The following is a 22,932-nucleotide window of genomic DNA, read 5'->3' as shown; positions in this document are numbered from 1 at the left end:
AGCAAGAATAAGATTATCCAATAGGTAGTTACGTTTTACTATGTGCTTAGTAGCATTTTCATTTGAACATAAATGCAGAGAATTGTATTGTTCGCATGACTATTTGGCCTGTGTTCTGTCCTGATGAGAAAATACTTCTTACAAAGAACTATATTTTGCTTCAGCAGTTCAGTTCACCTGGGAAATTAATATAATGGCTCCCTAATATAGACAGCAACATGCTTCAGTTGGCTCAGCAATATATAAAATATACAATGGCCTGCCAATATCTGGAGGTTTGAGTGATGTTCTTTACATAAAATTTGAAGGGACTCTGCAATCAGATCTATATCTAGAAATTAAATTAATCTTTGCATTTTATGTGGCCATTTTTCTTATATGCTTACCTAAATTATTAGATAAGGTGTGAAGCAGTTCAGTTCCTGCTGGAAAGTATATAAATGATTTCTCCAAAGAGGAAACATCCCATTGTTGCCTAAGATTTAATAGATAAGTCCAAAATATTTCAAGATTACAACCCTATCTCACCAAAATGTCTTGTTCCAACTTTACCAGTATTGGACCAGCTTTGAAATAATAGAATAATTCAATCTTGGTACTGTCAGGGTTCCAAATCCCCAACGAAAGAAAACTCTAAGGCTTGAGTTTCCTCAAAGTTCCATTTTATTAGAGATTTCATATTGGCACATCTGGCAAAACCCAAATCTGAAACGTTCCAGGTTCTCCCTACCCAAAAGAAAGTTCAAGTCCCTGCCCTACACCCATAAGTCCACCACACGGTCCAATCAAAGCACCATCTCAACTGGAGATGCCACCCACTTCCAGCCCTCCAGGTGCAGGGCAACATTTAGAAGTCAGTTTCAAGGTCATATTTCTGCCATTAAATCAGAACAGCCATTCTTACATCAAGACACTTACAGCAAGGACGGAATAGGGCACTTTGAGGTTGAAGCATTCCATATTCTCAGTTTCTGCTAATGAGCAGCGTAAATTTTATTCGTGGTCAAAATAGCTTGAATTTTGCTTCCCTGAAAAAATATCTGCTCTTTTCGTTTTTGTGAGCAACCAGTTCACCATGCAACTGCATTTACAAAAAATCCTTTTCTGCCGATGCAAACAAACCATCATCTTACGAATTCTGAACTTCGTGTTCCAAAATGCTAGAAAAATCCTTATAAAAGTAGAAGCATGCCAGTTCATTATATTACACTTTTATTTTACAGTTTTTCAAAATCTGTTTTACAGATACATTAACTGGGACAGCTGCAATACTGACCAAAAAAAAAAGCATACCTACAAACCAAATACACATTTTAATATTTACTAGTATAGAATCACTAATATCCAAAGAGATGTGTCATGTAGTAAAGAAGGTGTGCGGCAATGCAAAATGTAGAGAAAAGATGTTAAAATGAAAAGTAAACATTGCATCCATGGTTACACAGCAGAGATCTTTGCAAACACATTTGGTATTGTAACATTCTAGACAGCAATATGCTTTGTAATACATATTGATTATAATACATGCCTTTGAAAGCTTGTATTCTGTGTGTGTAAACTTTAACCAATTAAAGATATGATAAAACAGAAAATAATCTAATCTGAAATCAAGTTCTTCATCTTAAAAAGACACTGCATTCAGGTGAATTTTAAATTATTTTTGGAATATTCCTTCTCTCTTGCACATTATTTTCATTTATATGAGAATTTCATGATGCTACTTAATTGCTGCGATTGTGCAAGACAAATATACGGTCTTCCAAAGGATAAAGCTTTGCCTCAAAAAAGTCAGTATCTGTTAACAACTGTAGCACGAAATGATTTGCAAAGGACTTAATTTTGAACAGCACTGCAATTTCTCAGCTATACTCCTGTGGTGCAAAGTAGCAGTTGTTCTAACAAACTGAGAAAAATCAGAGCCAAAATTTCAATAATCTAACTGTTGTTCTCAACATCTTGCCTACTGAAACAGCACCTGTTTTATCATTATTGGGAACTAAAAGACAAGATCCAAGCACTTTAGAACTTCTTAATAATGAGCTACGATACAAGATGGTGCTCTCCGAGTATGGGGTTTTAACAGACTAGCTACAATTAACTTTTAGAGACTCTTCAGATTTTCAAAGATGCCCCTCTACCCTAGCTATCAGGCACTAGTTTTGCCCTGCTCCTGGCTCTGACATGACATAAACTATCATACAGCTCCAAATATCAGCCCTATTGACACAGGACAGCAGCTTCTTAAAAAGGCAATCGGAATAATATATGGTTTCCATAAAGCCAAAATGTTTAAAATGTAGGGGCACAATGGCATATTCAGCATCCTGTTTCTTATCCCTTCTCCATAATCTTATATTTTCAGCTCTCACTCAAAGTTTGTTTTCAATTCAGTTCCTACTACTTCCTACTACAGACAACAAATTGAAGTTTGTGAAAAGCAATGACCTACATTCCAATCAATAGTTTCTTGTCATACTTGGAAAGTCACCGCCTTCGTCAGAAGCATTTTTACAGCAGATTATTTATAATGTGTATAAATACACATGCATTTCTGTCTTAACTTCTTTTTACTAAAACTTTCATATTGAAAGTGGTTATGGGCTGACAATTAAAAGAAAAAGATAAATCCCCAAGTTTTAAGTTCAAGTCTTCTTACTTTCCTACAAATAGAGCATGACACACTGGCTCTGAAAAAAGGGTGAACAAATCTGTCTTTTTTCCTTCTAGAGCCATCTAATTGAAATATATAATCTGAAATAAGGCTAAAAAGAAAAGAAAAAAAGGCATTTCATTTTGTAAAATCAGAGCTAACAATTTCGTTGCACGTATGTCCTGACATTTGTGTTGAGTGGGCTCCGCATCTATTTATCATGAATATTAACTTAAAGCTTCATAAATTCAAAAATGTTTGGTTGATCATGGACCCACATTAAAAAGTGAGGCAATAAAACATAAAAGGGGGAAGAGAGGAAATGAACAAACGTTGATTTGAGACTTCCATCTTCTGACTGCTCAAAAGGCCAAAATGTCCAATAAAATGTAAAACACAGTATATATTTTGTGTAGTCTAAAAAATCTGTTATGATAACTTATTGCAAATTGCACTCGGCAGTTCGCCAAAATAATGGAAAAACTACCCCCCGTTGGTTGGCACAGTCCTTTAGCCTTGATTCAAAGTCACCAATAGAAGGATCTGGAAAGAAAATTTGCAGCTGTGCTCAGCCAACTGGCTGCCCCTTCTGGGTGTGACCCAACACGGGACACGGCTTTGTCTTGCTCCTTTGAAGGACTTTCATCTTCTGGCAAGTATTCAGGGAGGTCAGTATTTTGTTCCACTTCTACTGGAGTATCTTGGAAAGGAACCAACATCTGCAAAAAATGAAACACGGTATTAACATGCATCATGGAACATCACATGTTATTTTACAAAATTTGCTTTTGCTTTTCAGCTAAGCTACATTTATTTCTTCAATCGCTTTTAGATAATTTAACTTTTATTAGCAGAAAGGATAAAAATGACTTTTTAAAGGTTTTTTTAAAAAAAAAGCTAAAACACGTATCTTTTTTTTCTTCATGCTCATGAGTTCTACAAGATGGCTTTTCTTATCCACACATACTGTTGCATTATTATGCAGATATTGGTGCGCAAAGCAGATTGGAAAATTTATCTGCCTAGAATTTCATGGACATGTGATGGATATTATTGTATCGGATGAAAAGATTACAATTATTGTTGCTGCTGTTATCTTAGTGCAGGCGTGTCAAACTCACGTTGCCACATTGTCGTCATGTGACGTATCGCAACTTTTTTTCCCTTTGCTAAAACGGGGGTGAGCGTGGCCAGCATGTGACACATCTGGCCCGTGGGCCACAAGTTTGACACCCCTGTCTTAGTGTCAACACTTTTAACAATATACTTTTATTGCAGTTCTCTCACCTCTTCTCCACTTTCACTTTTTACAACTTGCTGGGCTGTCATAACTTTGGTTGATGCTATTGCTGTGCCCAATGCCTGCACAAAAATGGAAAAGGAAACAATAAGAGCAAGATTAAAAACAAAAAAACCTCTACCTGAAGCTGAAAATAATGAAAGCAAAAAATTGGGAATGCTTACCTCTGCTTTTAAATCTGATCTGATTCTGACAACACATCTTTGAATTGCCATTTGAAACGTAAAGCTGATGACCCCTTTAATTTTAAGTAAGGCTTCTTCGCACAGGTTTCTCCGTGACTGGAAATTAAAGAGATTCAGTTAATGGGTCAATGCTAAGTAAAATAACATGAAGTTAACACATAGGTGCATGTGATGCTATACCAGCAGAACAACATTTTTAAACAAAAAGAAATATTTGTTTGCATTTGGCAGTAAGGAAATAGAAAGGTAACATTTCTGCTTACATTTTGAAAGCAAACTAGGGAGAAATCAACTGTGAATAATGATGGAAAGTGCTGAAAAGCAAAGCAGCTTTTCTTTGTTATGATCAGCTAAACAGTCTCTTGTGATTTAGTCCTGACTGACTGAAATCCTCGCTGATGAGCAGTTAGTTTTAAGTTGCTATTTATCAGACATCTTGTATCCATACTGACTGAATGCATCAAAGCAGCTGTTACATCCTTCAGCTTCCTTTTCTGTGGCAGCTCATGAACATCACTGCACTACACAACTCAATTCTGATGTCAACTGACAATGTCTGCTTATAAAATCACAAGCTCATCTTATGCTTTAAGCCAATGGCAGGGCCTCTTCTATGCAACAACACAACAATAACCTATGCTAGTTTCATCAACTCTGAATTGCCCCAGCATGTTTTAATGCTTTTAGGGACTTCTGGAGAAGAAATGGCAAATTGAAGATGGCTCTGCTAAAAACAGAGCTGACGGCTACAGTGGAAAGAAGAGCCAGCAAAAGCTCTTTGTGATTCCTTCCTTGTCCTTCAGATCACCTGCAAATGCTCCAGACAGTTGCTCTTCTCTGGCAGTTTAACAGATATGGAAGATGTGAAAATAGCCATGTTGCTCAAACCACGGTTGGTACCTTCAAAAGGATACTGGTTTCACATACTTTCTTTTCGAATCACTTTCAGAAATTGTTAACTCTTTGGATTGACAAGGCTAAAAACAATGAATGAGTTTTCTTCAATACCGTGTTTCCCCAAAAATAAGACCGTCTTATATTTTTTTGAACCCCAAAATAAATGCTTGGCCTTATTTTTGGGAGATCTTATTATTTTGGGGCGCATGGAGCAAGACGGGGCTCCTCTTGCAGTCTTACCTGATATCCAGCTCTGTCTCCCTAACCCTAACCAGAGAAAATGGCGGGGACCGGCTGCACATGCATTTAAATATTTTCGGGGAGGGCTTATTTTCAGGGAGGGTTATTTTAGCGTATGGACTTAAAAGCCTGATTGGCTTATTATCCGGAGAGGTCTTATTTTCGGGAAAACAGGGTAGTTAGTGAAAAAAGTTTTAATTGGATGTTTAAGGAGGGATATGTATACAAGTGTGTAGAATAAACAGCAAAAGTGTTAGTAAAAATTTAATTTTGGAAAGTTACAAGCAGACTGATGGAACAGATGAATTTGAAGCAAGATTTTAAAATTATTATAAAAACCTTTCCAGTGAGAAAATACTTTTGTTTTGTTTGTTTGTTTTTTAAAAAAAGATAGGATGAGATTTTGAAGGTTGGACACTAGAGGGCACCAGAAGAACTAAAGATAACAATTAAAGGAGAAAACATATAAATTTCACTTACTAATAGAGAATGAAATACTGTAAAATATTTTAACATTAGACATATTGAAGGATGTTTTTGAACAATGGACCCAGAAGTTGCACAGGTACCATATATGTGGTACCTTGCTCAATAGTAGCAACTGTGAGAGGAATCTTGGAGTCCTAGTGGACACCATTTAGATATGAGCCAGCAGTGTGCAGCAGCTGCCAAAAAAGCCAACACAGTTCTGGGCTGCATAAACAGAGGGATAGAATCAAGATCATGTGGATCAAAGTAGTTAATACCACAATATATTTTATCATTATTCATTATCTCATAGAATCATGATCATGTGAAGTGTTAATACCACTTTATAATGCCTTGGTAAGGCCACACTTGGAAAACTGCATTCAGTTTTGGTCATCACGATGTAAAAAAGATGTTGAGACTCTAGAAAGATGCAGAGAAGAGCAACAAAGATGATTAGGGGACTGGAGGCTAAAACATATGAAGAACGGTTGCAGGAAATGGGTATGTCTAGTACCCATTAAAAGAAGGACTAGGGGAGACATGATAGCAGTGTTCCAATATCTCAGGGGTTGCCACAAAGAAGAAGGAGTCAAACTATTCTTCAAAGCACCTGAGGGTAGAACAAGAAGCAATGGGTGGAAACTAATGAAGGAGAGAAGCAACTTAGAACTAAGGAGAAATTTCCTGACAGTTAGAACAATTAATAAGTAAAATAACTTGCCTGCAGAAGTTGTGAATGCTCCAACACTGAAAATTTTTAAGAAGATGTTGGATAACCATTTGTCTGGAGTGGTATAGGGTTTCCTGCCTGGGCAGGGGGTTGGACTAGAAGACCTCCAAGGTACCTTCCAATTCTGTTTTCTATTTCTATAAGTTAATTTTAAAAGTATCTGCCTCTATGTGTTTAATAAATGTTATGGGAGAGGAACAGGTTTTCCCTGTCAAGATTGAGATTAATTTTAAAGTAGACTTAAAAATGACAACCTACAAAAATGATAGGAAAATATAGCAATAGCACTTAGACGTATACACCACTTCATAGTGCTTTATAGCCTCTCTAAGCGGTTTACAGAGTCAGCATATTGCCCCCAACAATCCGGATCCTGGATAATTTTCCTACATTGGATTTACAAAAGAGTCTTGTTAAAACTTCCAAGAGTTTTGTGAGAAGGGAAGAAGAAAATAATAAAAAGTACTCAAAGTGTAGAACATTATTTGAAGGGATTAACAAATTCAACTTTGTTAAAAGGACTATAAAGTTGATGTATTTGATCAAGGTTAAAACAAATATGAAGTTATCTCTGTAATGAGGAGACCTTAAGGACATTTTATTATCCATCATCAGTGACAGTGAGTTTGGGCTTTACTAGTTGGATAATGAAATGTCTGCAAGCAAATAATCAAGTCAGAGAGCACAAAGGACTCCACAGTATTTTCTTTGCTTTTAGAAACATTTAAGACACACCAATGGGCAAACAAATAAACAATCAAGTTAATTACCATAACAGGGACAAATTTAGGGGAACTAATTAGATCTGTTTTAATGAAAGAAGGAGAAAGCAAGCCAAAAGAGAAATGTTATTCTGGAAGTGTAGGCCTGACTCCCTACTGGGTCTGAGCAAATAGTTGATTTGAAGATTCAGTCAAATCACTGAATCCCCTTAGAAAGCTGAATCGTTAAATATGTGAGATGACTTTAAATCTATTAAAACAAAATTGAATGCTTCTGCAGTTGTGAAGAAATCTTTTTTGGAATCATTTGTAATTGAAATCAACTTGTTTCAACCATTTGGATCAATTCAAATCAGATTTCATCTCATTCATACTTTCCACACTGTGCATGCTGATTGTTACTCAGATTATTACCCCACCAGCTTTATTAGTGTGGATGCATCATCTGTAAATCTACTTCTCTTACAGGCTAACTTGACCAAGATGTAAGGCAATGCAACAAAAGATCAAGTTCAATAATTTATAATGGTATAGGACTGAAACTGAAACCTAAGGGGCACTGTGGACAACCTGTTCAAACAGTTTTATATTTTTCTGGGCAGCCATAAAAAGCTAGACATGGCCCTCAGATGTTTTCTACAGAGGAATGGAGGATAAATTTATAGACTCTATTTAACATTCTATAAAAGCTCCACTGAGATCTCATTTAATATCTGCTATCCAACAGTCAAGGATATATACAATGTAAAACGACTGCAACCAAAGCCTTTTTTTTTTAAACTTACAATTTTATTGGTATAGACCAAAAATTATTCTTAATTAAAAAAAAATTTAAGAAGAATTTTAAATAAAAAAGTAGCAAGAAAAATAACTGTTCCATTATTTGGTTGTAGATAACCTGTATAGCACTTGTAGTATTGATGAAAGATTGCTGTCTCCCATACTGTATTCTTTTAGAAAACGATCACCACATCTAGATGGCAGAGCTCTTAAAGAGCTCAAGATGTGACACTGCTGAACTCCCCAAAATGAGTAACTTGTTTATCAAATAGGGCTCAATGCCGGAAGACTGGAAGTTATCAAATATGACACTAATTTTTAAGAGAGACCAGGAGGGATCAGGATAATATGGTAGTCAGCTTTATTTATTCCAGATAAATTGATAGAAATGGTCTTCAAAGTTAAAATAACCAAGAATGTTGTGTGCCTAGGCAATCCTAGTAACTTTTATATGATTAATTATGTAATTAAGTAATTATGTAATTTATAGTTTTATTTTCTATGATTGTGTATTATAAACCACCAAGTTATTGGAAGTAGAGTACACGCTTATGTGTTTTGTTTGAATATATTAGTGTAGGAGAGAATGGAAATCAGAACATGGACCTGAAAAGAATATTCTGGAAGAACGTGTAGCCAGCCAGCTGACAAGATTGGTAGGCTGGTTGGACTATTTCATTATTTTCCTTTAGATTTCCATTGTAATTGCATATGCTCAATTTCTAATCCAAGTCTTTCATTTACTTCCAGGCCCTAAAGTGGCTGAACATAGATCAATAAGTTTATATATTCAGAGACATTTCTGTGGTTAGTTTCTTCGGAAATGTAAAGTTATTCCTGAATTGTTCATTACAGTTATTTGTAATAAGTCACACCCAAGGGATTTGAAAATAGACTTAACGCAGATTAATTATATTTACATTTAGTTACACGTTACATCTAATTTACATACATAAAATATGTTTACAAAAAACAATTGTTCTCATTTTCATATTTCAATGTGAGTTATAAATTCCAAAATGTATATGAATTTCTTACCGAATCATCAAGGCCATCTATGTGTAAAACTACTGTTTTAGCACGTTTATTTGTACTTCCAAGAAAAAACTGAGCTTTTCGACGTCGAGAATTCATCTCATTCACATTGTCCATGTCAGACATATTGGAAGACTGAAGAATATCATAGATTTCTGAAGCTAATAGTTTTGTTTCCCCAGGCGTTGTGGTCCTAAGGCAAAGCAAAATCAGATTTATTTATATGTATTATAGTTTTTTCTTTCTTTTTGTAAGTTTGTAATTGTAAATTTCTTTTACAATTCTCCCAGGAAAGACAGCTGTTTGTTTTTTATTTCTACAATGTAAGCAGAACTACAGATCCTAAGACTGTTTTTCAATCTTGGACCTTAGTTTTACAAAACAATCATCCCTTACAAATATTTTTCAGAAGATGACAGAGTTATTCCAGAAAGATTTTGGTGTCTTATTTTATCATTATTGTAATTTATTATGGATGTTGGGTTAAATGATTTATTGGGAGTTGAAGTCCAGATATATTAGTGCAGGAGGTTGAGAAACACTGAGCTAGTTATTGTATGTCTATAAGAAAAAATCATAGATTCATGGTAGTCACCTGACATTCTCCAGTGAATAGTAGTAATAGAAAAACCAGAGATGAATGGGGGGAGGGGGAACATGCAATATTCTAAACAAATGAAGTACAAGGAGAAAAATAGTCTGGTACCTGACATTGAATGAATAGGTGACAATCAGATGAGAGAATTCAAAAAAAGACATTGAGCCATTCAGAGCCCCAACAATGAATTAGAAATATGACTCTTTAAATAATAGCTATTTAGGGGAAAATATTTAACACAGGATTTAACCGTAAGTGTATTTATATGTACTGTACATGTGGAAAGGAATAAATCTAAATCTACATGCATGACTGACCTGATACTCTGGGGAACTTGAACATAAAGGGAAAAGATGTGGAAGTTGCTTGGAACAGAGTAGAAATATTATACGTTGTTCCCATCCAGAGTAATATCATATAACAAAATTTGAGAAAGTAGCGCTTATTCTTGGAATAAAACAATCCAACCTTACTTGGATCTCCTTTCAGAAGGTATTATATTAAAGATAGGTGAGAAATTGCTCTTAGAAGCAAAAGATGAACATTAATGAAGGATATTAGCTTTCATTAGATAGATGGTAGCTTTGAAATATGTATCTCTGTATATTTCCTGTAGGACTCTTTGTCCAACATCTAACAGATGTTTTATAGTTTCATAGACACTCTGATAAACACAAAATCTCCAGGGTAATGAATACATTTCAGCACACATACACCTCGAAAAATGGAAAAATAGCAATCCAATGTTGCTGAAAATGGGATTATAATATTTAGAGGCTATTTTAGTTTAATCAGAACAGTGCTCCTTTGATACAATAATATTTTTAATTCTTCTCCATATTTCTGGAATGCCACCTTTGTGTAACAGTTATGAAAATATTATCAGTTCCTAGAAAATTTCAGTTGGGGGGTTTTAAGTATTTTATGAGTTTTATTACTGTTAATAACTTATTTGATTATTCCCTTTTGTCAATCAAGGTATTTTGTTACTAAGCAAATAAACATTGGCTACATCATTTGTTTTATTCTCCAATATGTTAATTTTAATTGCATAACAAAACTTGAACTATATCTTCAAAAAATTATTTAGGCATGTTCCAATTAGACACAGCAGATGGCATTGTTGCCTTTTCTTTAGGAACATTAAAATTAAACTGAAGCTATATTCCTAAACTCCATACTGCACTATACAATGTGCATCCATTGCCTTTCTACCTCAATGATAATGTATAAAATGTATAAAATGTTCACAATTTCAAAGAATTCCAGAAAGTCAAAATCAAAGAATGTGCTACCTCTCTGAGTCTTCGGAGAGGGGCAGCATACAAATTGAATTAATAAATAAATAAATCTCCTGATATTGCTTACCATTAATTATATGTAAACTTATATGTAAACATAAAAGATACTTATTATTGTTCCACAAACCATAATTTTAAAAATCCAGCTTAGAACTGAGTTGAATCACACTTGTATCATATAAGAAATGTGTATATGACCATCATGAAGAAAATACAAAATCCAATTTATAGATTCAGAATAGATTCCTGCTATCCATTAGCAGTGCACTCTGCCTCATTATCCTCTATTGTATTGAATAATAGCCACAGTAGATAAAGGATTGTATTCAATTATCATCAAGGAATTCTGGATTCATAGTATTACCATATTGAAGGATATCATTCTCCCCTTGCTTCTGGCAACTTAAGATAATCAGTTTAAACTTTTCTAATGGGAACTACAAGCAATTAAAGCTGTATTAAATTAAAACTGATGGAAATGGTTAGATTTACAGAAGTGTGGGTACGGGAGATACATACCTGCAAGGGATTCTTGTGCAATTAAATGCATATTAATTTAGCTGATTATTTTAGGCAACTAATAAATTGGAAAAATCTGTGCTGGATTTAGTTCAACATATCCTGGCAAAAGTAGACTACCATGGAATAAAAAGTGCTTCTAGCTAAATAATTAGAGTTCGGCTTTCATTAATTTGCCAATCTGCATTAAAAGTTCCTAGCTATCAAAATCCCCCTAAATTATAAAATACAAAAAAAAAGGCATTGTAAAGATCCTCAGGATTATCAAACGAACTATGAATGTTAACCTTTAGCTACTCATGGATCACTGATCTAATTAACATAAAACATAAAATAAGCTAAAACAACTGCACAAAATCTGCACTTTAGTACCTTTTAGCAACATTTAGAATACTGATGTCCTTCAGATACTTTGGACTACAATCTGAGACTCCCTTAAAATTGGCAGTGCTGGGATTAGCTGATGAAACCTGTACTTACGATACAGTGGGACTAACTTTCTGTCTCTTAGGATCTTCATACAAGTAGTTTTCAGGTTATCACCAGTCATTCAGTGTCTATTCAAAGTTACATTGGCATTGAATAAATGGTACTTATGACAGGTCCTCATAGTTCCAGCCAGTGCACTGTACCTGCAGTCATATGATCACTGCTACCTTTAAAGCAAAAGGGACGTGGTGGCTTAGTGGCTAAGACGCTGAGCTTGTCAATCAAAAGGTCAGCAAGTTCAGTGGTCCGAATCCCTAGTGCCACGTAATGGGGTGAGCTCCCGTTACTTGTCCCAGCTTCTGCCAACCAGCAGTTCGAAAGCACATAAAAATGCAAATAAAAAAATAGGGACCACCTTTGGTGGGAAAGTAACAGCGTTCCATGTGCCTTTGGTGTTTAGTCATGCCGGCCACATGACCATGGAGATGACTTTGGACAGCGCTGGCTCTTCGGCTTTGAAATGGAGATGAGCACCGCCCCCTAGAGTCAGGAACAACTAGCACATATGTGCGAGGGGAACCTTTACCTTTACCTTTAAAGCAGAGATTCATTGATCACATTGTATGGAATCAGCAAAAACAAATTAACTTTGTATATAACTTGGAAAGCAATTTTAAAGGAAAAGACAATCAGGTACATTTACCACAGAAAGCATTCTATACTTACTTCTGTACAACAGTCTGTAAACTCAGCATCATTCCCAGTTCACTTTTCATCTTTTCTCTATTGGCCCGACATTCCGCCAAATAACGTAGAGCCTATTAAAAACAAATGGATCAAAGAATCAACCACAACAAAAGACATTCTCAGCATTTTCTTTCACACCTCTCAAAAATGCATTGTAGCAATTCAGAAGATTGGGAAATATGTTATTTGATGCTTACAACGTAAAGCTAAAATACTGTTTATTTATTCATCACATTTCTATATCACCTATCTCACCTGTTAGCATATATGTGCCAGGTAAATATCAAATATAATGTTTGTCTCTCTATAAAATAAGAAATTAATAATGGACAATTCTGATATGTTCGATTTCACATTTTTCAAATTTGGCTATTTCTACACTTGGGGTTTCAATAAACACATGGATATTCTGCCTAATCCATGTTTCCCCGAAAATAAGACCCTGTCTTATATTTTTTTGCACCTTGAAATAAGCGCTTGGCGTTATTGCCATGCACTCAAAAGCCCAATAGGGCTTATTATCAGGGGATGTATTATTTTGGGGAAAACAGGATACATATGCAGTTAAGAGTACAGAGTCTGTGTTTGGGAAACTGTATATTAAAAAATAACTGGGTTTTGATTTGCATATTAATTCTGGAAGGAGAAATTAGGTAAATGCAATGAAGAGTGAAATGAATAGGAATTAGAAAGAGTGCAGAGAAGAGGGCAAAAATGGAGAGAGACTTGGAGACTACCATATTTTTTGGAGTATAAGATGCACTTTTTTCCCTCCTAAAAAAGGCTGAAAATTTTGGTTCATCTTATACTCTGAATGTAGCTTTTTATTTCTTTATTTTTATTTATTTGATTTGATTTATATGCCGCCCTTCTCCGGAGACTCAGGGCGGTTTACAATACATTAAGCAATAGCCTTCATACTTTTGTATATTTATACAAAGTCAGCTTATTGCCCCCACAATCTGGGTCCTCATTTTACCTACCTTAGAAAGAATGGAAGGCTGAGTCAACCTTGAGCCTGGTGAGATTTGAACTTGCAGTAATTGCAGGCAGCTGATGTTAATAACAGTGCTTTAGTCTGCTGCGCCACCAGGGCTCCTTATTTTTCAAAGCTTTTTTACAGCCCTAACGAGGCACTAGCGAGTGAAGGGATCTACCTCCAACTCTCAGCTGTGCTTTAGAAGCTTTTTCAGTGAAGCGATCTTTCCTGCTTTGCCTGCTCCCTCCAACTCTCAGCTGTGAAGCTTTTTTTCAGCCCTAACGAGGCGCTAGCGAGTGAAGCTATCTCCGTGGTTTGCCTGCTTTTCCCATTGCTTCTCTCTCCAAAGATCAGTTGTGCTTTTGTAGCTGTTTTTTATACCCAAGTAGGGGATAAAAACCAGCAAACTAATGTGCTGAAGCTGACCAGACTAATGACGCTAGCCAGATGAATACCTGGTAGGAGGTTTTTTTCCTCTATTTTCCTCCCCAAAAACTAAGCTGTGTCTTATACTCCGGTTCGTCTTATACTCCGAAAAATACGATAAATCCTATGAAATTGATTGAAAGCAGGGTGGATAAAAATCAGTGATTTTTTTAAAAAATCAAAAAAATCAGATTTTTTTGATTTAAATCAGATTTTTTTGATTTAAATCGGATTTTTTTTATTTTTATCTAATTTATTTTAATAAAAAACTTTTGGGGTAAAAATCTATTGTAAGATAGTTTTCTATTTAAGATACATAAATAATTTAGTTTATTCAGCCTGAAACGGAGCTTAGTTATGTATATTCTGCAACACTGGGACTATCGGTGAGTCAACAGTGGGTCAAAGGAGTAACAGTTGCTCTTTAAAAATTATGATTTAAATCGAGTTGATTTAAATCAAGCCTTTTTACTAGTGATTTAAATCATGATTTAAATTTTGATTTAAATCAACTCGATTTAAATCAAATCCACCCTGATTGAAAGTGCATGGCTCTTGGAAGCCTAGACTAAAGAAAAGAAAGTTAAGGGAAATGTGATAGCAGTCTTCCAATATTTGAAAGAATGTCACAGGGCAGAGTATGTGAATTACTCTTCAGAGCAGTCAAGAGTAGTACAAGAACCAATGGGTGGAAGCTTTGTTGACTGAAAGCCATTCAGCAGTGGAACAGTCTGTTTCCTGAAGTTGTGGGTGCTCCATCATTGGAGGCTTTCAAAAAAGATTGGAAAAAAAGATTGTCTGGAAAGGATCCGTCCAACCCTTTGATTAACTTCAGCCATTATTTCCCCAAGCACATCAATATACAAATTATAATCACTTTTCTTACAAAACCAACTGATGTATATGCAAAATACATTAAAACCAAAAACATTACTTTTAAATTTATCCACTGTTTTTCCGCTCAGGCACTAAAAATCCTGCTTCAATTCAATTCAATTCTTTGTCGGTGCACAATATATGTACAATGAGATTAGTTGAGCTGCCTCAGTGCACCCCCCCTGAACAGAATACAACTCACAGTGAAGACAGAAAATCCCTAACCCAATAAATCATATAACAAAACACCCAGTCCTATTGTACCAGTGTGAACATGTTACACGTTGCGCCGGCCCTGCAGTCCATCATACTACATAGTTATGATGTTATTTCTCATTCAGGAGTCTGACAGCCCACGGATAAAAACTGTTCTTCAGCCTGTTTGTGCGGCTGGCTATGCTTCTATATCTCCTTCCCGATGGTAGGAGGGTAAAGAAGTGATGACGAGAGTGAGAGTCGTCTCTGAGAATATTCCTCACTCTTCTAAGGCAGCGAGCCTTAGCAATCTCATCTAGTGGTATCAGGGGACAGCCCACAATATTTTGTGCTGTGCTCACCACCCTCTGTAATGTTTTTCTATCCGCAGCTGTCAGACCAGCATGCCATACCGAGATGCAATAAGTGAGGATGATTTCTATTGTTGACTGGTCAATTTTGCCAGGAAGGATTTTCAGTGAGAGAACAGAGAGGCAGCTCAGTAAGATAAGGAACATGGGAAACCCCAAAGTGGAGGAGGCCTTGAAAGACCCAGCACAAGCCACGGATGAGTGTCTCTCTGCTCAAGCAGTAAAAGTCCTGCTTAGATTTCGTCAGGGAGGATTTTCAATCCCCAGAGCAAAGAAACTTGTCCACAACATCCCACAGAATTCACACACAACTGCACTGGGCCTCCCAAGGTCTCCTCCAACGAAAGGTTCACCTTTCGTGTTCCTTACTTGGGACCCTTATCTGCATAGCCACCCTTGATATCACTTAACAACTGCAACCAAGATGCCTGGATTATGGTCATTGAGCAAAGCAGTCATGTCATCTTGCCTAACAACCATTTCACTCAACAACTGAGATTCTAGTCCCAATTCTGGTCATAATTCAAGGATTACCTATACTCCATATACATTCCAAGATTCTCAATACCCCAGCCAGCCTTGAAGCTAGCTTTCAATAAATGCAAATCATAAGATCTGTAAATTTTTTGCTACTGGAGTAGTATTTTCAGTTGTTAAGAATCTGTTTATAACAGCTGAAAAAAAATATGCCTCAGATCAGAAGAGAAGATACTATAGTAAATACTATACTTACTGTACTTTTCAGCGTATAAGACACACTTTTCTCCCCCTAAAAGAGGGTGGAAATGTTGGTGCGTCTTATACACCGAATACAGCCATTTTTGGCCTCCCAAAACCCCGCCCCCCGCATCCCATTTTTGCCAAAAACAGGCCCATTTTTCGCAAAAACAGGATGCTCAGAGGGTTTGGGAGGCCTGCAGAGTGCTCCTGGGGGCCAGGGTAGGCAAAAACCAGACATGTGGAGGCCAAAAACTTTTTTTTTCTTGTTTTCCTCTTTGAAATCTTGGTGCGTCTTATACTCTGCTACACCGCCCTGAGTCCTCAGGGAGAAGGGCGGTATATAAATTGGAAATAAAATAAAATAAAAAAATAAATCTTATAGTCGGAAAAATATGGTATTTTATCAACTACTAATTTGCTTATTAAAAGTCAGTTTGGAGTTAAAGCACAGGGCTAGAAATTGGGAGACCATGAATTCTAGTCCTGCCTTAAGCATGAAGTCAACTGAGTGATTTGGGGCCAGTGCCTTTCTCTCAATCCTAAGAAAGAGAAAGTGGCAAACTACTTTCAAAATATTGCCAAGAAAACTGCAGGGATTTCTCCAGGCAGTCGCCAAGAATCAACAATGACTTGAAGGCACACAAAAAAAGTTAGTTTACTGAATATAGTTAGACTTCTCTTCTTTTTTCAATGCTAATTATATATTTTTTTCCTAGATTCTTAAAGCAATCACTGGAATTTGAAAATACCAAGAAAGCAAAGAATTTGAAAGAGGATAGTGATTTTTTCTTAATATAAAGAATGATCATTCCTAAAATATAATAAGTGTAAATAGAACTATATATCACTTCCTACAACAAAGGAAAAAGAAAAAAAATGAATTTGGTTAAGATAGTAATGTAAACTGTTTTAAATAGATTCTATTTACCGTATTTTTTGGACTATAAGACGCACCTACCTTTTTTGGTGAGGAAAAGAAAAAAAACAAATCTTCCTCTGCCTCTGAGCAATTTTGCCTCTTTGCAGCAAACAGCCTGCTTTACTTTCATTTTCGTTTCCAGCAATTTTCGTCCTTGCAGCAAGCAGCAGAGCCCTGCGCAAAACAGCTGAGAGCAAAACAGCTGAGAGTCGGGAAGCGGATCCAATCAACTTGTGCTAATTAGGCTGTGGTGAAGCTAAAAGGAGCTGTTTTTTCTTGCTGTTTGCTGTAAGGAGGTAACTGTGGGGGGCAAAGGCCAAAGGGTGGAGGTCAGTGGGTGGGCAGGGCTACATTCGGTGTATAAGATGCACCTAAATTTTCACCCCCTTTTAGGGGGGGAGAGGTGCTTCTTATTCTCCGAAAAATACAGCAGTTTGTTTCTATTGGAATACTGCTTCTGATTATTTATGCTTGAAATAGAAAAATGAAACTTAGATTTTTAAATTCTGCATATTTCGTCCCACCCCCCAGCTCTTTTTTTGCTTAATTTTTATTTTCATTACACTTTACGTTACAGTAAACCTCAATAAAACATTTGGAAACAAAATCCCAAGAAAGAGAGTAATCTTGAACAAGTTATTGAAACTTCTGAAAATGTCAGTTTAATTTGTTGATAAATTTCATTTATTTTCATTTCATGCTGGCTTCTCTCCTTCATGAACAGTATATCAAAAGACTATGATTAAACTGCATTGATTTGCTTCTACCTTCAAGGATAATCAGGACTTAAATTTATGTTCAAAGAAATACCTAAAACATATATACAAGCTGGAGCTGTCAGGTGCAAGCTCTTTCTCTAAAGAGTTTTAAAACTTCAAGTATTATTGAAAGAAAAGACCAAACACACACCATTTGGTAGCCATGAATTCAGTAGGCCATATGTATATGTTATATGTATATGTTATATTTTAAATACAAATCTATGTATTTAAAATAGCATAGGGTCCCTCATCTTGTTCAGGGATTACTATTCTATAATTCTTGTTGAGAATAATTTACACACATATACACTCGGCATACTGTTTCTTTCTGGAATGAACATTACATAAAGTGCAGAAAAAGTGGTGCTATAGATTAAAAATAAATACTAAAATGTAAGAAAAAATCTAGATGCACACTGATGTGAATAATAAATAAATAGCCCACAATGCAATACAGAAATTAGATTTCTGACATGGGCCCTAGCCCATTGGATTTTATGCTTGCAAGCTTCATTATATCACGCATTCATATTTTTCAAGTGACAGAGTCTCTTATTTTCCTAAGACACATGAAACCAACTTGTAGACCCCTGCATAGAGTAGTAGACAGCATCTGCTCAGAATTTCTGAGTTTAGAAACATGTAATAAAATGAACAGATTGTAGGGAATACCCAACACATGTACCATAATGTATATCTATTCTGGCAAAATGTGAAGGCTAGCCATCACGCAAGTCTAAAAATATCACAAAACTTCCTTGACTAAAACAGATGTCCTACAAACTTTCAAGCCAAGAAAGAAGAACTGAAGTTCACGTGATAATGAATTAAATAACTTTAGTTGCAAAATGCTGAGTAAATACAGGTTTCCAAGCACTAAGCAGATAAGATTTTTTTTGCCATTATTCCTATGACCATATAGGTAGATGAGCTCTAATCTATATTAAGTGTGCTAGAATTTTTCCCATCATTTTCATTTCAGCAATCTTTCTCTGTTTCAGTGGAATAAAGGCAGCGGTGAAATCCAGCCGGATCTATCAGGCTCACGCGAACTGATAGCGGCGGTGGGAGCCTCCTGTCACCCACCGGGATGTTATTACATCCCATTTTTGACCGCATGCGCAGAAGAGGTGCGCACGCTCCCATTCCTGAACCGGTAGCAAAGGTAAGTGGATTTCACCGCTGGATAAAGGGTTTAACTTGCTCTAATCAGGATGTTTCAACACAACTAGAGAACTCAAATTCAAGCAATTTTCCACATGTGTAGTTACAATACTTGAGTGTAATCATGGAAACACATGATAGCAAATATGCATTTAGGTTCTTATGGTTTAGCTACCCAAAACCCTTAATGCTACAAGATGAGCTATCCAATAATACTTACAAGTAATGCTGAATGGACAACCGGTGGGTTAGGATGATCCAAAAATAATATAAGGCCTGGTAGACATCCCTGGTCCTGGACAATTGCTCTTCTATTCAAAGGATCAGCTGCCAGATCTCTCAGCTGGTTTACTACAGTGAGTGCATCAGGCTCCACATTCATTGAGGTATTCATTTTTCCTTGTCATACATACGATTCTACTACAAAGAAAGTTATCAGTAACTATAGAGATATGAAGTAATTTCATAGCTGCTAAAACAAAAATGCATGCAATGGTTTAAAATAACTTGATATAATTCATTTTTTAGGAAAAAAAGATTGTACTGTTTAGATAGTGATGAAAAAAACAAGCTGTGAGGTTTTAAAATTGTGAAGTCCTGCATCGGAATTCACAGGACTACATAAACACCACAGCAAGTTAATATATGCAGAAAATAAATATTTTAGTTTTTTATTTGTTAACATTATATAAACATAGAAAGTAAATTTTGAATATTTATTAGGTATATGCTAACCATTTGTGGATTGTTTTTTTTTTCTCAAAGACTAAACAAGACTACAATTACCCATTATGTAATTGGTATATTATTTGTAATACATAATAAAGTAGGCTTCTTAATTTAATTGCAGCTTGGAGCATTTTTTAAATAAATGAAAAGCTAGAAACACAGTAAGTGTATTACATTCCCACAAATACTGGAATTCTTAAAGTTTTTTGTAAATTTCTAAGTTTCACAGTTAATTCCATATATAATGGCAATCAACATTCCCAGAAAGACCACCACTATAAATCTTACTTTGCAGTATACATACCAGCAGGGTATATTCTCAGTTCAGGTAAACCCAAAATATAGATAGTCCTCAACTTACAAGAGTTCATTTAGTGACCATTTGAAGTTAGAATGGCACTGAAAAAAATAATTTATGATCCTTTTTCACACTTGACAATTGACTCATATTTATGATGGTTGCAGTCCCAGTGTCATGTGATCCCCTTTGACAATAGGGAAGTCAGATTCACTTAACAACCATGATACTAACTTAACTGCAGTGATTCACTTAATAACTGTGGCAAGAAAGGTCATAAAATGGGGCAAAAGTCACTTAACTGTCTCGCTCAACAATAGAACTCATTTAACAAAACTCACTTAACCACTGTCTCACTCAGCAACTGAAATTTTAGGCTCAACTTGGTGGTGCAGCGGACTAAGTGCTGTTATGTAGCACTTAGCTGCCAGCTGCCTGCAATTAGTGCGAGTTCAAATCTCACCAGGCTCAAGGTTGACTCAGCCTTCCATCCTTCCGAGGTAGGTAAATTGAGGACCCGGATTGTGGGGGCAATAAGCTGACTTTGTAGAAACACCACTTATGGGGGGCCAAAAGCCCTAATAAGCAGGTATATACAAAAGAATGAAGGCTATTGCTATAAGTGCATTGTAAGCTGCCCTGAGTCTTCAGAGAAGGGCGGCATATAAATTGAACAAATAAATAAATAAACAAACAAACAAACTGTGGTCATAAGTTAAGGACTACTGCAGAACTCCCTCTAAATAAGAAGTGACTGTCCCCATTTGAATAGGCCTTCAACCCTAACCCTACAAACTGTTGATTCTTAATCGAAGGATTGCCAAGAAGGTGAAGAATTTGAAATCACTGAACTAAAATATGGATGTATTCCTCTATTTAAACCAGCCACACTACCAGCCACTATTTTATAGCATATTTTAAATTAAATACTATTTTTGCAACACAGCACTTTTACTATATGATGCATTACAAACGTTGGTATAAGGAAACACCACTGCTTTGGAAATCTATACATTGCCATGATTGTTACTTGGAAAACATGCATTTAGGATCAAACCTAAGAAATACTATGTAAATGTGCTGTTTATATAGTTGACATATGAGCAAATTGTGTTTAGTGCTACACAAATATCACAGAAGTACTCCATAGTTTCTTACTGTAACTAAATTCAAAGCCAAGTAATTTGCTCGCACAAACTTTAGAAAGATAACAATGTCTGATGAATCCCTAGGATTTAAACTACAGAAACCCCACTATGGGAAATAGTGCCTTCAAGAAAACATGTGGTAGACTGCATTTGAAGCGCTCTTCTATGGATATTTAATTGGAAGTCTAGCAATTTCACTAGCGCTTCCAAGTACACAACCACAACTTTCAGATAAAATGCCACTGCAATGTCCAAACATGCATATTCATTCGCAAGTAGCCTGCAACTTATTTCTGGGAATATACATATTTCAATTAGGACACTGGAAATTGCGGCTTTTCTTTCGCTTTCATATTTACAAAGTCAGTAACTCCACTCAACCCCTGGCAAAGCTTGCCTTGGCCTGGTCCTTGCACTTTCTTGCACTGCAATTCTTGCACTGGGAGGGAGCACATAATATTATTAATGAAATCACTAACACTGGTTTTAAGGAAGGTCAATAGGATTACAACCTCACTCATTTTTTTTTAAAAAAAAGCTAATTACCCGATCTGTGTTTCCATTTGAACGTAACAAGATTTGAGCTGACCTCTAATGCTAAACCTGACTAGCAGCCAACTTCCAAGTGTCTTGTGTGATTGCAAATCCTTAGTCTTGGACAGGAGGATAATTTGGATCTCTAAAAGAAGTCCAGGCATTGAAGAAGTAGTAGCGTTCATGATCTTCGCCATGTGTTGTTTCCCATCCACTCCCACCTCAATTCCCCATCTCTTTTCTGCCCGGCCCCCCCCACCACACACACACACACACACACACACACACACACACACACACAGCCCCTTTCCCAGGTCCAGGGATCCCCATTACCGCCCTCACTTTCATTGGACGCAGAAGGGGAGGCGCTTTGGTACTCCCGCCCCACGGAGGAAGGACCGCTCCAAATCACGTATCGGCTAATGCCGCTGCCGCCGCCTTCGCATACCCGGAGCCCCTGGCAGAGGAGCCGCTTGGAACTTCCGGCCGCCCGGCGAAGGTCAGCCGCTGAACTGGAATCGCCGACCTGCCAAGGCAGCATTCACCCAGCAAGGCGGGCGATCGCCGCTCTCCGGCACCGCTGCAATCCCCGAGACGCGATTGGCTGCAACCGAAGGCGTCTCTTCTCCATTCGTGGCTCGTCTTATTATGAGCCCCCCACTCCGATTGGCTTATTCCGGGTCAGGGATTCTGAGGCATTGTGGGTTAGAATGAAATCAATTTTAGGAGGCATTTCGACAACTACAACTCCCAAGAAGCTCTGGTTCAGTTTCTGATGGTTACAATTTACGTTGCACGTTCGCAGGCGGATGGACGTATTTCCCACATTTGCTTTGCCTGCGGACTCCCGTAGTGTGGCTTATTCGTAGTGGGGCTTATTAGGTAGTTTAGTGAATCCTAACTGTTTTAGCCAAATCAAATAACGTATAGGATTGCGATCTTAGGGTAAATATAATGTGCAGTCATTCTTTCTGCATGAGTCCTGAAAGAAAGCTCCTAAGAGCTTCCACTGCTTGGCAGTGGAATTTTATAGTGCAATTGTATATTTACTTGTCCAAGATTTTTTGAATTTTTTTTTTCCTTTGAATCAAAAGCAACTCCATACCTGGTTTCAGAGAAACATCTATGCAATTTTGTTGGCAGCTCTACAGAAATACTTTGCCTTTGCCTTCTGGCTTTTTTCTCCCAATCTAAACAACAGCCCTGGG

At 36.6% G+C, this 22,932-nt stretch overlaps 1 protein-coding gene across 4 annotated transcripts; it reads right to left on the bottom strand.

The window, feature by feature from the left end:
* Nucleotides 1-1,195: 1,195 nt before the first annotated feature.
* Nucleotides 1,196-22,337, bottom strand: ARMC1 (armadillo repeat containing 1). Of its 4 annotated transcripts, none has more exons than XM_070942252.1 (7): nucleotides 22,067-22,337; nucleotides 19,236-19,435; nucleotides 12,584-12,675; nucleotides 9,014-9,203; nucleotides 4,115-4,231; nucleotides 3,938-4,012; nucleotides 1,196-3,369 (listed from the first exon to the last, which is right to left on the bottom strand). In XM_070942252.1, the coding sequence occupies exons 2-7, from the start codon at nucleotides 19,407-19,409 to the stop codon at nucleotides 3,178-3,180; spliced, it is 840 nt and encodes a 279-aa protein (XP_070798353.1). In that variant the 5' UTR covers nucleotides 19,410-19,435; nucleotides 22,067-22,337; the 3' UTR covers nucleotides 1,196-3,177. The 4 variants fall into 4 exon arrangements, with proteins under 4 accessions (XP_070798353.1, XP_070798354.1, XP_070798355.1 ...); XM_070942253.1 differs by having other exon boundaries at nucleotides 19,236-19,432; XM_070942254.1 differs by having other exon boundaries at nucleotides 22,173-22,337.
* Nucleotides 22,338-22,932: the final 595 nt, after the last annotated feature.

This window comes from Pituophis catenifer, unplaced genomic scaffold, assembly GCF_029215685.1.
Source record: "Pituophis catenifer annectens isolate HBS135680 unplaced genomic scaffold, rPitCat1.0.hap2 SCAF_3, whole genome shotgun sequence".
NCBI classification, from domain to species: domain Eukaryota; kingdom Metazoa; phylum Chordata; class Lepidosauria; order Squamata; family Colubridae; genus Pituophis; species Pituophis catenifer.
The sequence above is the reverse complement of the archived record's forward strand: the minus strand, read 5'-3'. Positions and strand labels throughout refer to the sequence as shown.